Source organism: Ictalurus furcatus, chromosome 22, assembly GCF_023375685.1.
Source record: "Ictalurus furcatus strain D&B chromosome 22, Billie_1.0, whole genome shotgun sequence".
NCBI classification, from domain to species: Eukaryota; Metazoa; Chordata; class Actinopteri; order Siluriformes; family Ictaluridae; genus Ictalurus; species Ictalurus furcatus.
In genome coordinates, this window is record NC_071276.1 from 20886350 (window position 1) to 20901560 (window position 15211).

Below are 15211 nucleotides of genomic sequence, written 5' to 3' on the forward strand. Positions count from 1 at the left end.
TCTCTTAGAGATGATTCCGATATCCGAAGACGTTTTATAATACACGATAAGTATCGCACAATTCAACCTTGCTAACATCAAAACACTCAAAACACAAAAAAACTTACAAAGTAACACAAACATTTTTACCGTCCACATAGCTGCTTGGTATTGTTAAGCACGCAGATGTGTGTTGACACAACAACACACCGTAAGACCGGTCAGTGAACTTGTTATGTTAGCGTCATGTTTGTAGAAAAGATAGAAATATAATTATTGAGACACGCCGTCGGAGATGAAATGTTTATGAAGCGTCGCGGTTGGACAAACGGTTTTCAGTGAAAGACTTGGTGTGCAGATGTCTGGGCTTTTTCTTCGTCTCGGGATCGGCGGTGGATTCAACTTTCTCTTCCATGTAATTTGAGTTTCTCTCTCATCTCGCTGTTCTTGGCTGAATTCTCCGCCGCAGAAACCGAATTATACGCGCCGTAACTCAACCCCGCTCTCCCCTTTCTGTCTGATTAGCTTTAATGCGAACCGTTTGTCGTTCCTGCTCTTGTTTTTCCTCTTGCACTGATCTGCAACATCTGGTTTGGGTTTTTTCTGGCCATGGTGTACTCTGTGTGTGTGTGTGTGTGTGTGTGTGGAAAGTTCCTCCCAAACCCACATGAAGAAAAGCACATAACTTTCGTGTCTCTGTGGCCGTCCACATAATTACTGCTGAATTAGCCGTGAGCCGATTTCTACGTTTTATTTCACATCATAATATTTGTGTAGCGTTTTTATCAGAGTTTATGATTTTATAGTTGGAAAGGTTTTTTAAACTTGAACGTTTACTTACTCAGTGAGCCTGTCATGAAGCAGTCCGCTGTGGAACAGGAGGGATTTCACCGCTTTCAAACGGCGGAGTGGGAATTATTGAGCTCGGACGCGTTCAGGCTGCGTGGTGTGGAGGAGACGTGTGGGGACGTGTGGGGACGTGTGGAGACGTGTGGAGACGTGTGGAGACGTGGACGCCTCAGTGAAATCGTGTGTAGCTAGCATGAACGAGCTTGTGTTTATGATGAAGAAGATGATGATGATGTGTGTATCTTCTCAGAACTGTGTGGTCGGTGTTATAGAGTGAATGTGAGCTCATGTCTGTGTTCAGTGATTTAAATGAAATACTGCTGTAGTCTCATTTAGTACTAAAGATTTATTTTATGACGTGAGCGGCCATTTTGATTTGCTGTCATATTCTTTTGAGATCTTCCCAACGTTCTGAATAGGAAGTCTAAGTTGAGGGGAATTTTCTTTGGATTTTACTAGTTGGAGGTCAGAAATTCCAGGTTTTGCAGTGGTATAGGAGGCGGGAACTCTGGTCTGATTGGTTAGTGTTAGCATTTTGGGCGGGAACTCTGTTCTGATTGGTTAGTGTTAGCATTTTGGGCGGGAACTCTGTTCTGATTGGTTAGCGTTAGCATTTTGGGCGGGAACGCTGGCATGCTACGCTAGCAGAAATCAAGGCGGCGAACGTGTAATAGCAGAGCGGTTAGCCATGCTGCTGAGTGTTGTAAGAAGTTTAGAGCAGTGTTCTATGGAAGGAAGCGTGTGAGGAATCTCGAGCTCAGTGTTTGGATGTAAGTTCGGCGTCAGAGCCGTCAGTCACACCACACGCCCGGGGGGCGCCGCTTTCCTTCTAATACCCACAATGCCGAGCTGCAGTCCAAAGCCACATGTGAGAGACGGGCCTGTGTGCCAGGAGAAACACAAGCTAAACCGAATTAGCATGCTGATGTGTGCAGCTGGACCAGGAGTAAAGAGAGATGCTAATGAGAGACAGCGCAGAGGAAAGAGGAAAGACACATTTACTCATTTCTCTCCTCTCCTCTCTTCTCTTCTCCTCTCTTCTCCTCTTCTCCTCTCTTCTCCTCTCCTCTCTTCTCTTCTCCTCTCCTCTCTTCTCCTCTCCTCTCTTCTCTTTTCTTCTCCTCTTCTCCTCTCTTCTCTTCTCCTCTCTTCTCTTCTCTTCTCCTCTTCTCCTCTCTTCTCTTCTCCTCTCTTCTCTTCTCTTCTCCTCTCTTCTCCTCTTCTCTCTTCTCCTCTCCTCTCTTCTCTTCTCCTCTCCTCTCTTCTCCTCTCCTCTCTTCTCTTTTCTTCTCCTCTTCTCCTCTCTTCTCTTCTCCTCTCTTCTCTTCTCTTCTCCTCTCTTCTCTTCTCTTCTCCTCTCCTCTCTTCTCTTCTCTTCTCTTCTCCTCTCTTCTTCTCTCTTCTCTTCTCTTCTTCACTTCTCTTCTCCTCTCTTCTCTTCTCTTCTCCTCTCTTCTTCTCTCTTCTCCTCTCTTCTTCTCTCTTCTCTTCTCTTCTTCTCTTCTCTTCTCCTCTCTTCTCCTTTCTCCTCTCTTCTCTTCTCTTCTCCTCTCTTCTTCTCTCTTCTCTTCTCTTCTTCTCTTCTCTTCTCCTCTCTTCTCCTTTCTCCTCTCTTCTCTTCTCTTCTCTTCTCCTCTTCTCCTCTCCTCTCTTCTCTTCTCCTCTCTTCTTCTCTCTTCTCTTCTCTTCTCTTCTTCTCTTCTCTTCTCCTCTCTTCTCCTTTCTCCTCTCTTCTCTTCTCTTCTCCTCTCTTCTTCTCTCTTCTCTTCTCTTCTTCTCTTCTCTTCTCCTCTCTTCTCCTTTCTTCTCCTCTCTTCTCTTCTCTCCTCCCCTCTGATTATCTATCTTTTACTCGTTGTTTCTTTTTGCATTTCTCTCTTTGTCCCTCTGTCTTTCTTTTCTCTTTCTTTGTCTCTGTTGTTTCTGTTTGTATATTTCTTCCTCTCTTTGCTTTCCTCTTGCACTTTTCTTTAACACTCATTCTCTCTCTCTCTCTCTTCTCTCCCACATTGTCTCTTTGCCTTTCTCTCACGCTTTCTTGCCTTCTCAGTCGGAGGTTGACAGAAGTCAGGGCCAATTATATTTCCCCAACCCTGCAGTGTGTGTGTGTGTGTGCGTATGTGTGTGTGTGTGTGTGTGTGTGTGTGTATGTGCGAGAGAGAGAGACTTGGGAGACATGTCAGAGACGAGCAGGGCGGTTTCACCTCTCCCCCTCCGCATTACAGCAAGCTGACACACGCTGCCTTATTATTGTGCCCTTGCACCCTTCATCCACCCTCCATCCCTCTGCCCTCCGCCCCCCATCCTTCATTCCCTTCATCCCTTCATTCCCCCCTGTGTCTCTCCCTCCCTCTTCTCTCTGACAGGCTGGAAAATAACAAGATCCTGCCACTCACACAGCGCACGAGCACAGACACAGAGAGGTGCATGTGATGGGGCATGTGATGGGGTTTATGTGGAGTGTATAGTGAACAGGGCGTGTGATTTGGGACACAGCCACTGTGAAGAGAGTGAGACTTTTACTGAATATTCTGGGTTTATTAGTGCACCACACTGCACCTGATGTGTGTAGGGAACAGGCAATAGGGAGACGGGGGGCGGAGCTCGAAATTCTGACCTGTTACAGTGTAAAGGGGCGGAGCTCTGAATGTTAAACTATTACAGCATAAAGGGGCGGAACTCTAAATTTGAAACTCAGTGCAAAGGGGCGGAGCTTTAATTTCTTACCTGTTACACTGTAAAGGGGCGGAGCTCTAAATTCTGAACCGTTACAGAGTAAAGGGGCGGAGCTCTAAATTCTGAACCGTTACAGCGTAAAGGGGCGGAGCTCTAAATTCTGAACCGTTACAGTGTAAAGGGGCGGAGCTCTAAATTCTGACCCGTTACAGCGTAAAGGGGCGGAGCTCTAAATTCTGACCTGTTACAGCGTAAAAGGGCGGAGCTCTAAATTCTGACCTGTTACAGCGTAAAGGGGCGGAGCTCTAAATTCTGACCTGTTACAGCGTAAAAGGGCGGAGCTCTAAATTCTGAACCGTTACAGCGTAAAGGGGCGGAGCTCTAAATTCTGAACCGTTACAGCGTAAAAGGGCAGAGCTCTAAATTCTGACCTGTTACAGCGTAAAGGGGCGGAGCTCTAAATTCTGACCTGTTACAGCGTAAAAGGGCGGAGCTCTAAATTCTGAACCGTTACAGCGTAAAGGGGCGGAGCTCTAAATTCTGAACTGTTACAGCGTAAAAGGGCGGAGCTCTAAATTCTGACCTGTTACAGCGTAAAGGGGCGGAGCTCTAAATTCTGACCTGTTACAGCGTAAAAGGGCGGAGCTCTAAATTCTGAACCGTTACAGCGTAAAGGGGCGGAGCTCTAAATTCTGACCTGTTACAGCGTAAAGGGGCGGAGCTCTAGACCCCTTTTTCACTGCACAGCTTTTATAAAGTTGTGTTTGAGTGTGTTCTGTAACAGAGATCAAAGTGAAATCAGCCGCTGCTGTAGTCGTGAGGTTTAAGGGGACGCTGCCTATATCTTATTTATGTTCCGAACTGGCCTTTTAATCCATTTAATCATGTGCTACTGTGAAAATGAGCTCTGTGATATACTCTCGCTCGCTCTCTCTCATTCTCAGTCAGTGTCTCTCGCCCTGGATGAATAATTAAAAGTGCAGCATGTCAGACAGAGTTGCGTTTACTTGCTTCATTATATTTTAATGCGGAGTGAACAGTGTTATGCGTTAGTGTTCTGTCTTGGCAGCCGAAGCAACTTTTAATGGTCTTAACTCGTAAATCAACACATTGCAAATCCTCCTACACACACACACACACACACACACACACACACACACACACACACACAAACACACACACACTGCTGTGTATAAATCCTCCCACTGCAGGTGCTAATTGGTCTGCGTTCGTTCCAGATCTGCCAGATAACGAGTGTCACTCAGTGGAGGGAAAGTCAGAGGATGTGGGATGTTAACGTCGTTAGCGATGTCTGTCTCAGTGTGTGTGTGTGTGTGTGTGTGTGTGTGTGTGTGTGTGTGTTATTATTACCGATTCAGCTAACCAGTGAGTCCTGGTTTTTCTGACTGACCGGTGCTCCAGTGCCAACTTGGGCCGAGCTTAAGGTCATTTGAATCGGCCAATCACAGGCTGGATGTTATGACATCACAACATTAGTTGACGTTACAGCAAGGAATGTGCACGAACACACACCCTGATGGTGTACAGCTGCGTTATTAATACCAATTAAACTGTCACTCTGTATAATTACATCGTCCAGCTTTAAATTGTAGTGTATTATTAAATCATTCACTAATTACGTTGTAATTGTGTGAGATGATGAAATCTTTCCTGCGGTATGTGAGTGTGTGTGTGTGTATGTGTGTGTGGTCTATTGAAAATAGACCAATCTCACTGTGCACTGTGTATTACACACACACACACACACACACACACACACACACACACAAACTCAGCCTGGTTGTAGCTGTCAGTGAGTAGCAAGTAATTGAAAACGCCTTTGGGAGCCATTTGTCACTCTGTGTGTGTGTGTGTGTGTGCGTGAATCTGGCAAGCTTTAAACTGTAAGTGTGAAGGGCTGAACCCTAATCTTCACACACACACACACACGTTCTGTTTCTTGTCCTCTCACAACGCACTCGAGCAGCGGCTGTTTTTATTCCGTCGCTCGTCACTCTACCGTGTTTTCTCGACTGTAAGGTCTCATACTTTACTCTTCCCAACTCAAGTCTGTCCCCCACCCCGTTACCCTGGTTGACTTCCTGTTCTTGTGGAAAAGTGGGCGGAGTTTGTGTGAGGGACGTTCGGAGGGATCGATAAGTCAGTACATCTCTATCCCAAACAAAGCGAGGGGTGCCAAAACTTTAACTTACACAGACAAGTAGCACACACGTGGGCAAATCCCAGATGTAGTTTAATTGGACGTGTGCACTTGGTAGAGACTGCCACATGGTTACGTACCGTGTGTAGTGAGCGTGTGTAGTGAACCGGACGGCGCTGTGACGCAGGTTTAAATAAAAATGGGATTTCCGTATAAGGTCGAATTCAAGATGGCGGATGTTTACGTGGCTGTAAAACGTTATAGACTCGTTAATATTGATTCGTATGATGATTAATGCAGTTTGATTGGAGATCCAGCCCCTGTGCACTCTAGGGCAGTAAGTGTGCACTTTACTGAGGGTTTAAAGGTTTTAAGCTCCAGTTTCAGTCATCAGTAACTCGAGTCTCAGCGTCTGCTTCGTAAATAAATCCCACTTATAGCGTAACGCGCCATGTGCTTTTCCAGCAGGAGACGCCTTTGTATCGCGCTCTGTGTGTGTGTGCGTGTGTGTGTGTGAGATGTTTTCTCTGCTTCACACACTCCAGTGCTGCTCAGTGTAGCATCAAATTTAATCAGAAGCCTGAGCGTGTCTGATAGTAAATGTGTCATTTATGATCTGCTCTAGTTTCTTTGTGTGTGTGTGTGTGTGTGTGTGTGTGTGTGTCAGTCTAGTATACCCACACAGCTCCTATCATTGTTAGCCTTATCACAGGAACAGTGCTATACTCTACTCTGGTGTTTTATAGTAACCATGGTAACCGTATGTCCAGCTGTAACCCTGCTGTGGCTTTAGAAAGTTGTATTAAAGTAGCTATAATGTAAGAATGTCCGGATCAGACGTTAGATTAGTATTAAGTCTGACTTCATGGATTTGAAATCAGAGTGCCGGTGGTTTACGTTGTTTGCTATATAGTCTGACGGTAACTATGGTAACAGTAGACGTTATACTCGTGTCCATGACACTTTCCTGATGTGCCGCTGTTGTGCTAACAGTAAAAGTGTGGCACACCACAGTCGCCATGGCAACTGTTCTCGGATGTGCAGCAGTTTATATTGTTATTGGTTCTCAGAAGGTTTGTGTGGAACGTTAACAGTCGGCTTGTACGGTGTCACTAGTCGTGCGGCGATATGGGAACGTTAAATAACATCACTAAACGTTGTTGGGCTTTTTTTAATTGTACGATGTTCTCCAGAAAATCTGGTGGACGCTTCAGAGATCCAACCGTCTGACACCTGTGAGGGTCAGAAAGTGTTCTGCAAATCTAAAATGCTTAGCTGTCTGTCTCTCCTTATCTCTGTCTGTCTGTCTGCGTGTCTGTCTGTCTGTCTGTCTGTCTGTCTGCGTGTTTTTCCATCTGTCAATTTGTCTAGCATGTCTTAAAGACTGGATGGATGGATGGACGGATAGATAGATGGATGAATGGATGGATGGATGGATGGACGGATAGATAGATGGATGAATGGATGGATGGATGGATGGACGGATAGATAGATGGATGAATGGATGGATGGATGGATGGACGGATAGATAGATAGATGGATGAATGGATGGATGGATGGATGGACGGATAGATAGATAGATGGATGAATGGATGGATGGATGGATGGACGGATAGATAGATGGATGGATGGATGGATGGATGGACGGCAGAAAGAGCATCTCTGTTCTGTCTCCTGTTCCTCCGTCTGCTGTGCCTGAGCTATCTGAGGTGGTGGATGACTCACGCTGAAGCTGTTTGCTGAAGATGAAGAAGCGCTGCAGACTTTCTGTCTGTGAAAATACGGCTGTGTCCCAAATGCACGCCTCGTGTTCTCATTAACGATGAGGGTTCTCGAGGAAACGGGTGGACGAGGATCGTTCCTGCAGTACGGAGGACTCACGCCTGCATCAGCGTAGGAATCTGTATTTACTGAGGGGCGGGGCTTCCTGTGACACCGCCGCCATGTTGAGCGTTTCCCCCAGTGAACTGTCTGTTATCGTCCTGCGGCTTTGGGTCAATAACCGCTCACTGTGTTCTCTTTCATCTTATCAGGGGCTGGTAGAGACTCTGGACCAGTGTGTGTGTGTGTGTGTGTGTGTGTGTGTGTGATGCAATGTATAGATAAATCTGGTTTAACACATTATTTTCTCAGTAAAGGTTAAAAGGTGTGTTTGGGTTCCGTCCCAATTCAATACTGGTTTATCTGCTTTTGGTTATCGGAGCGTTCAGCATCGAGCACCGCGCCGTCCCTCTGGAGTTATCTAGAACGAACTTTCTGAGAACCTTATCACCAAAAATCACCGTATTCCAGGAACAAGCAGCGACTGAGTAACGCTGATGAGCACTACGCTGTAGATCTGCTTTCTGATGAGAAAAATGAAATGATTAATCACTGCCTCATCAACATGGATGCATAAATCATTTACCATAAATCATTTACCATAAATCATTTACCATAAATCATTTAATATAAATCATAACATATTCTATATTTCCAGTTTCTTTTCAGTCAAAACAGTGACATAAACACACACACACACACACAGTGTAGCTAACGTTCACTCTCTACCTCTCTAACTCTACACGCTCATTAATATTCGCATATATTTGAATAATAAACTGGATAAATTGTTGAAATTCATTAATTTAAAGAAGATTTAACAGTAATTTGGAGTGTGGTGTCGCTCGAATATATCGTCAAATGTGAAAGCAGCAGGAGGGGGATTCAGGGGTTAAACAGAAAAGACTCTCAGATCGTCGCCGTGGCGATGGCTGCTGTTGCCAGGCGATGTATAATCGGCCAATCGCGGATGAGAAGGAGGTGTGCAGATTTATGGTTGGATTTTACACGGTCACTCAGCTGAATACATTACCATCTTAATGACGCTGTGTGTGTGTGTGTGTGTGTGTGTGTGTGTGTGTTCGTTCACACACCTGTTCTGACCCGCGGCGCTCAAGAGCAAGAGAGAAACATGACACAGCTTCTGATAAACGAGTGTGGAGGAGGTCATTAAGAGAGAGAGAGAGAGACAGATAGAGAGAGAGACAGCGAGATGGGTGAAATAGACAGACAGAAAGACAGACAGGCGGAGAGGGGGAAAGGAGACAAAAGAGGTACAGAGTCAGGACCGACAGAGAGAGAAGGAAAAAAGAAAGAGAGAAGGCAGATGCACACACACACACACACACACACACACACACACGTGCTAATTCACAGGGCAGCTTGATGTTTTGTCACTGTCACCCTCTAAACACCCCTCAGCAATGTGTGTGTGTGTGTGTGTGTGTGTGTGTGTGTGTGTGTGTGTTTATATAAAAAGACCCTACATTCATTCTTTCTTTCTTTCCTTGTCTTTTTCCTGCTCTCTCTCTCTCTCTCTCGCTCTCTCTCTCTCGCTCTCTCTCTCTCTCTCAGTAGCGCTCTTTAAACCCACATTCGTCCCCCTCGCTGTTATTATCCCTCTTTTCTTTTCTTTCTTTCTCTCTGGTGAATGAGTCGGTGGCATTTTACAGCTGCAGACTGCAGGACCTTGACCTTGTTACACCCTCTCCCTCTCCCTCTCTCTCTCTCTCTCTCACACACACACACACACCTTGCTCTGGATTGTGTGTGTGTGTGTGTGTTGAAAGGGGGAAGCTGGTGGTAAACGAGTGCAGCTCTAATATCCCTCGTTCCTGTGTCTCGGGCGTCTGGCTCACAGAAACGTGGCTTAGATTTCCTGTGTTTCTGAAACGCTAATCTCCCTCTGCTTCCTGTGGGGCACACAGGGGTCTGATCTACCTCACTAACCCCCACTACTACCCTCCTGCTACTCTCCTCTGTTCATATCACCCCCTCATTAAGGTCAGGTCTGTGTGTGACCATGAATTTGAATGAAATTTGTTATGTGTGACCTCTGACCTTCAGCTTTGAAGGGTGCAGCGGGAAGTTGGCAAACAGAACAGAAAATCCCAGAGGACACACACGCACACGCACGCACACGCACACACACACACACGTACTCACATGCACACACACACATGCGCACACACACACACACACACACACATGCACACACACATGCACGCACACACACACATGCACACACATGCACACACACACATGCACACGCGCGCACATGCACACACACACATGCACACACACACATGCACACACACATGCACACACACATGCACACACACACGCACACACACACACATACACACACACAAGCACACACACAGGATAGTGTTCGTTAGCATTGCATTTCAGAAAATATAAAAAATGTTAACAACAGTTTCATTCCCATTGTGTCTGTCTTACTCTCTCTGTCTCACTCTCTCTGTCTCACTCTCTCTGTCTCACTCTCTCACTCTCTCCTTATCGATAGGATTGTATTTATTTACACAAAAAGATTTTAGGTGAGACAGACTTCCATTATATCTGTTAGCTACATTAGCTTTGTTTGTATATATATATAAAACATGCTGCTGTTCCTCAGAAAAGAGCAGTGTGTTGTGTTTGTTTGTTTAGCTTTGGCATTAGCCGAGTTTCCTGCGGTTCCTCACCTCGCTAATGGCTAATCTGAGTTATGGCTATAAGCTAAAAATGGCCGCCGAGTTCTCCGCTCTCCTAATTTAACCCAGACATCTTCACACGAGCGTCTGTGTTTTCTCCTCCACGTCCCGTCTGTTTCTCATTTGCCCCTGTCTGCGTTAGAGGAAGGAAAAGGGTGCTGCTGTTTAGTCTGCATCGAGATTCACTCGATTTATAGGGCACTTTGTTGTTCCCTACTCTACTTTCACTTGTTTTTTTGGCCTGTGTGTGTTTTTCTTGGCGTCGTGGCCATAAAGACAGACGTTACAGCAACACGGTGACAAATGTCATGTTTGTAGAACACCTCAGACCCACACTGTGTTCTCAAAATGGAGTACCACATGTGTGTGGTTAGCAGCTGATGCTAAGTATAATAACAGTGTAATTTTATTTAATGTGAGCTTTTTTTCAGTAATTCGCCGGCATATCTGAGGTAAACATTGACGTTCCGGATGATTCCGTGTGGTTTTCACGCTCACTGCAGTCGGTATAAAACACTTCACGACTGCATACATGCTTGATATAATGTTAGCCTCAGTCATTAACTAGCTCAGACTTTGTGTTGATGTTTTGCTACATTCTAAGTGTAACATTTGTGTATTATTAGTCGTTTTCTTAGTAATTCACCGACACATCTGAGGTAAATCTTGATGGGTCTGTATTGTTTTTACTGTCCCTTTGTCTGTATAAAACTCCTGACACTTGACTGAGTAGTAACTAGATATATTCTTAGCCTCCGTTATTAGCTAGCTTATACTTTGTGCCTGTATACCTTGTGTTAGCAGCCGATGCTGAGTGTAATTCCAGTTTTAATTTTAGTTCTTCTGAGGCTTTTCTTAGTGATTCTCCAACATTTCTGAGGTAAAAGTTGATGTTCCGGGTTGTTCTGACTCATTTCCACTCTTACTGTGTCTTTCTACATGCTAGCTGGATAAACCGTTAGCCTGCTTATGCTCAGTGTCCGTTTCCTACTTGGCTAGCATTAGCGTGTGAAAGAGCGACTGTATTGTGTCTCGTGTTCAACATCTGATGCCAAAAACGTGAACTCTCATTATATTTTTGTCTAATCATGTTTATTATTTATCTCTTTCAGGCATCTGATGTCGGATCGGAGAAGCTCTTTTCCCCGACTGCTCCTAAAGGTGAGACGCACGACTTTCGTACAGACGCTGAAGCAAAAATGTCTTCTGAGGTGTGTGTGACGATTTAGACGTCCAGTTAGCTGAAGGATGCTAGGATTAGGGACAGAGTGTAGTGTTTGATGAAAGTCCTCACGTCCTCAGGCAACAGAATGTCTTCATCACAGGGACGCTACAAAAAGAGCGAGTGACTTTAAACACCCTCGTTTTTCTCACTGCTAGACTCAGACAACTAATGAGAGGATTTAATACAGACTGTTAGTGGGAGCATAACGAGGGGCTTAATGAGAGAGAGAGAGAGAGAGAGAGAGCTGTAAGAAAAAATGTATAAAGAAACAGAGAGAAAGAAAGAACGAGAGACAGACACAGAGAGAGACAGAATGATAAAGAGAGAACGCTATAGAGCGACAGAAAGAAGAAAGAGAAATGACGTGGAGAGAGTGAGACGGAAAAGGAGACAAGTCGGACAAAGAAAGAAAATGTGAAGTAGGAAAAGACAGATAAATAGGGGGAAAAGGAAAAGAGAGAGAGAGATAACGAGGTAGAGATGCAGTGTGGAGAGGAAAAGAGGTAGAAATAAAGAAAGAGAAAAAATAGAAGTTGATGAGAGAAAAAGGAAAAGGTGGATGGAGAAAGAAAGAGACAGACAGAAAGATGCTATGGGGTCCTGCAGTGTGTGTGTGTGTGTGTGTGTGTGTGCGTGTGTGTGTGAGTGAGGTTGAGGGTCGCGTTTAAAGGGCGTCTGTGTTATTCAGCTGTCTGCATTTATGTCTGACCTTGCTCTGTGTGTGTGTGTGTGTGTGTGTGTGTGTGTGTTTGAAATGTCGGCCATTTTGAGGCAGTTTCTTGCTTTCTCTCTGGCTTCGTTGGTTGCGGTGTTCTGCTTCTCGCTCGTCTGCGTGTGATTACGGTGCAGCAGGTAGGTGATGTGATAGATGTGATAGAGCTGATCTGAGAGCAGTTGTAGTGATTATACTAAAGGACTGAGAGTCAGCATGTCACACCAGCTCACTGATCTCAGGTCAGATTAAAGAGTTCAGTGTAGATAAATCACCGTAGAGGACAGAGAAAGGAGACGAAAATAATATTAAGGTTGATGTATCTCTGCTGTATTGCCTAACACACACACACACACACACACACACACACACACACACACACACCCTCTGTCAATCTGATCGTAATCTCTCCCTGAGAAATGATGCCCTGAAACACGACTGCCCTGTGGCAAACAGGATGATGATGTCATAGAGAGGGCTGTGATGCTGTAATGAAGACTGTGATGTCATAACGAAAACAGCATCAGAGTGCAGCCCTAAATGAGGCATTGTATCATATAAAGGACTGATATCACAGAAAGCATACTGGCCATTGGGTGATGTCATAAATACGACTGTGATGTTATGAGAACAAGGACATAAAATTGAGCTGTGATGTCAGAGAGAGAGAGAGAGAGAGAGTGTTATGATGTCATAGAGTGTTGTGATGTCACAGAGTGTTATGACGTCAGAGAGAGTGTTATGATGTCAGAGAGAGAGAATGTTATGACGTGAGAGAGAGAGTGTTATGAAGTCAGAGAGAGAGAGAGTGTTATGATGTCAGAGAGAGTGTTATGAGGTCAGAGTGAGAGAGAGTGTTATGATGTCAGAGAGAGTGTTATGAGGTCAGAGAGAGAGTGTTATGATGTCAGAGAGAGAGAGAGAGTGTTATGATGTCAGACAGTGTTATGATGTCAGAGAGAGTGTTATGAGGTCAGAGAGAGAGAGAGAGTGTTATGATGTCAGACAGTGTTATGATGTCAGAGAGAGTGTTATGATGTCAGAGAGAGTGTTATGATGTCAGAGAGAGAGAGAGAGTGTTATGATGTCAGAGAGAGTGTTATGATGTCAGAGAGAGAGAGAGAGAGAGTGTTATGATGTCAGAGAGAGTGTTATGATGTCAGAGAGAGAGAGAGAGTGTTATGATGTCAGAGAGAGTGTTATGATGTCAGAGAGAGAGAGAGTGTGTGTTATGATGTCAGACAGAGTGTTATGATGTCAGAGAGAGAGAGTGTGTTATGATGTCAGAGACAGAGAGAGAGAGTTATGATGTCAGAGAGAGTGTTATGATGTCAGAGAGAGAGAGAGTGTTATGATGTCATAGAGAGAGAGAGAGTGTTATGATGTCATAGAGAGTGTTATGATGTCAGAGAGAGAGAGAGAGAGAGAGAGTATGTCATAGAGAGTGTTATGATGTCAGAGAGAGAGAGAGAGTGTTATGATGTCAGACAGAGTGTTATGATGTCAGACAGAGGTGTTATGATGTCAATGAGAGTGTTATGATGTCAGAGAGAGTGTTATGATGTCATAGAGAGAGAGAGTGTTATGATGTCATAGAGAGAGAGAGAGAGTGTTATGATGTCATAGAGAGTGTTATGATGTCAGAGAGAGTGTTATGATGTCAGAGAGAGTGTTATGATGTCATAGAGAGAGAGAGAGAGTGTTATGATGTCAGAGAGAGTGTTAGGACGTCAGGGAGAGTAAGAGCTGTGACGTCATCATGCTGTCTTTATGGTGAGGACATACATCGTCTTCCAGATGCTGTTCACTGTGGAGAAGTTCAGTACACTGTAGATCTGTACATTCTGTTCATGATGACAACATTGGGGGTTTTTTTTTAAAAGCAAAACCTTTTATACTTTGCAGGAAGTGATGTCATTTTGGAAAGCATTTTTATTGAGTATCATGTGCAGTAGAATGGCTGGAAACCTAGCTACTGATGTCATGATCTGGGTGATGCATACACTGATTATTAGGTGTGTGTGTGTGTGTGTGTGTGTGTGTGTGCTGAGAGACAGTGTGTGTGTGTGTGTGTGTGTGTGTGTGTGTGTGCGTGCGCTGAGAGACTGTGTGTGTGTGCGTGCGCTGAGAGACAGTGTGTGTGGAGTTACAGTGTGTGCGTGTGTGTGTGTGTGTGGAGTTACAGTGTGTGTGTGGAGTTACAGTGTGTGTGTGTGTGTGTGTGTGTGGACTTACAGTGTGTGTGTGGAGTTACAGTGTGTGTGTGTGTGTGTGGAGTTACAGTGTGTGTGTGTGTGTGGAGTTACAGTGTGTGTGTGTGTGTGGAGTTACAGTGTGTGTGTGTGTGTGTGTGGAGTTACAGTGTGTGTGTGGAGTTACAGTGTGTGTGTGTGTGTGTGTGTGTGGACTTACAGTGTGTGTGTGGAGTTACAGTGTGTGTGTGTGTGTGGAGTTACAGTGTGTGTGTGTGTGTGGAGTTACAGTGTGTGTGTGTGTGTGGAGTTACAGTGTGTGTGTGTGTGTGGAGTTACAGTGTGTGTGTGTGTGTGTGTGGAGTTACAGTGTGTAAAGGAAGGAGTGTATTTTTCGTCTCCAGTACTCAGAGTTTAATGAAGTGACGGTTAATTACAGTTCCGATGATCAGCATCAACACCTCCAGTGATTTATGGATTCTGTTTAAACAGAGCTGCTGATCTGCTGCAGGGCTTCTGTTACACACCGACTACTGCAACTGAGCACAACACACCCTCTCTGCACTCTGAATACACATCATATGGTGTCACATCTTATAAAAAAATGAACTAGAACATCTGGATTCTTGTGTGCGATAGAAATGTCGAGATAAACTCCGCCCTCCCGATCCGCGTCTCACTGCGTCGGCCATATTGAAACATTTCTAACACTTCGTCTGGCTCGACAAATTCTACAGTCGAATAAACTGCTAGCTTTTCACCTCAGGATTAAAACAAAACAAAAAAAACACACAGATTAGCGAGCGGGAGCTTTCAGCCAATCAGAGAGCGGATCTGGTATGCCCCAGGGCATGCTGGGAGAGAGCAGGAAGATGTTGA

The 15211-nt window shown here is 44.9% G+C and overlaps 1 protein-coding gene across 8 annotated transcripts in view; it reads left to right on the forward strand.

The window, feature by feature from the left end:
• fbrsl1 (fibrosin-like 1) overlaps positions 1-15211 on the forward strand; it is a 226982-nt gene that overhangs the window by 165995 nt on the left and 45776 nt on the right. For all 8 annotated transcript variants that reach the window (XR_008388972.1, XM_053654023.1, XM_053654024.1 and 5 more), the window contains one exon: positions 11316-11364. Coding sequence is in view for 7 of the 8 variants with exons in the window: in XM_053654023.1 (XP_053509998.1) it covers positions 11316-11364 (49 nt within the window). In the remaining variant the exon portion in view is untranslated. The remainder of the gene's footprint in view (positions 1-11315; positions 11365-15211) is intronic.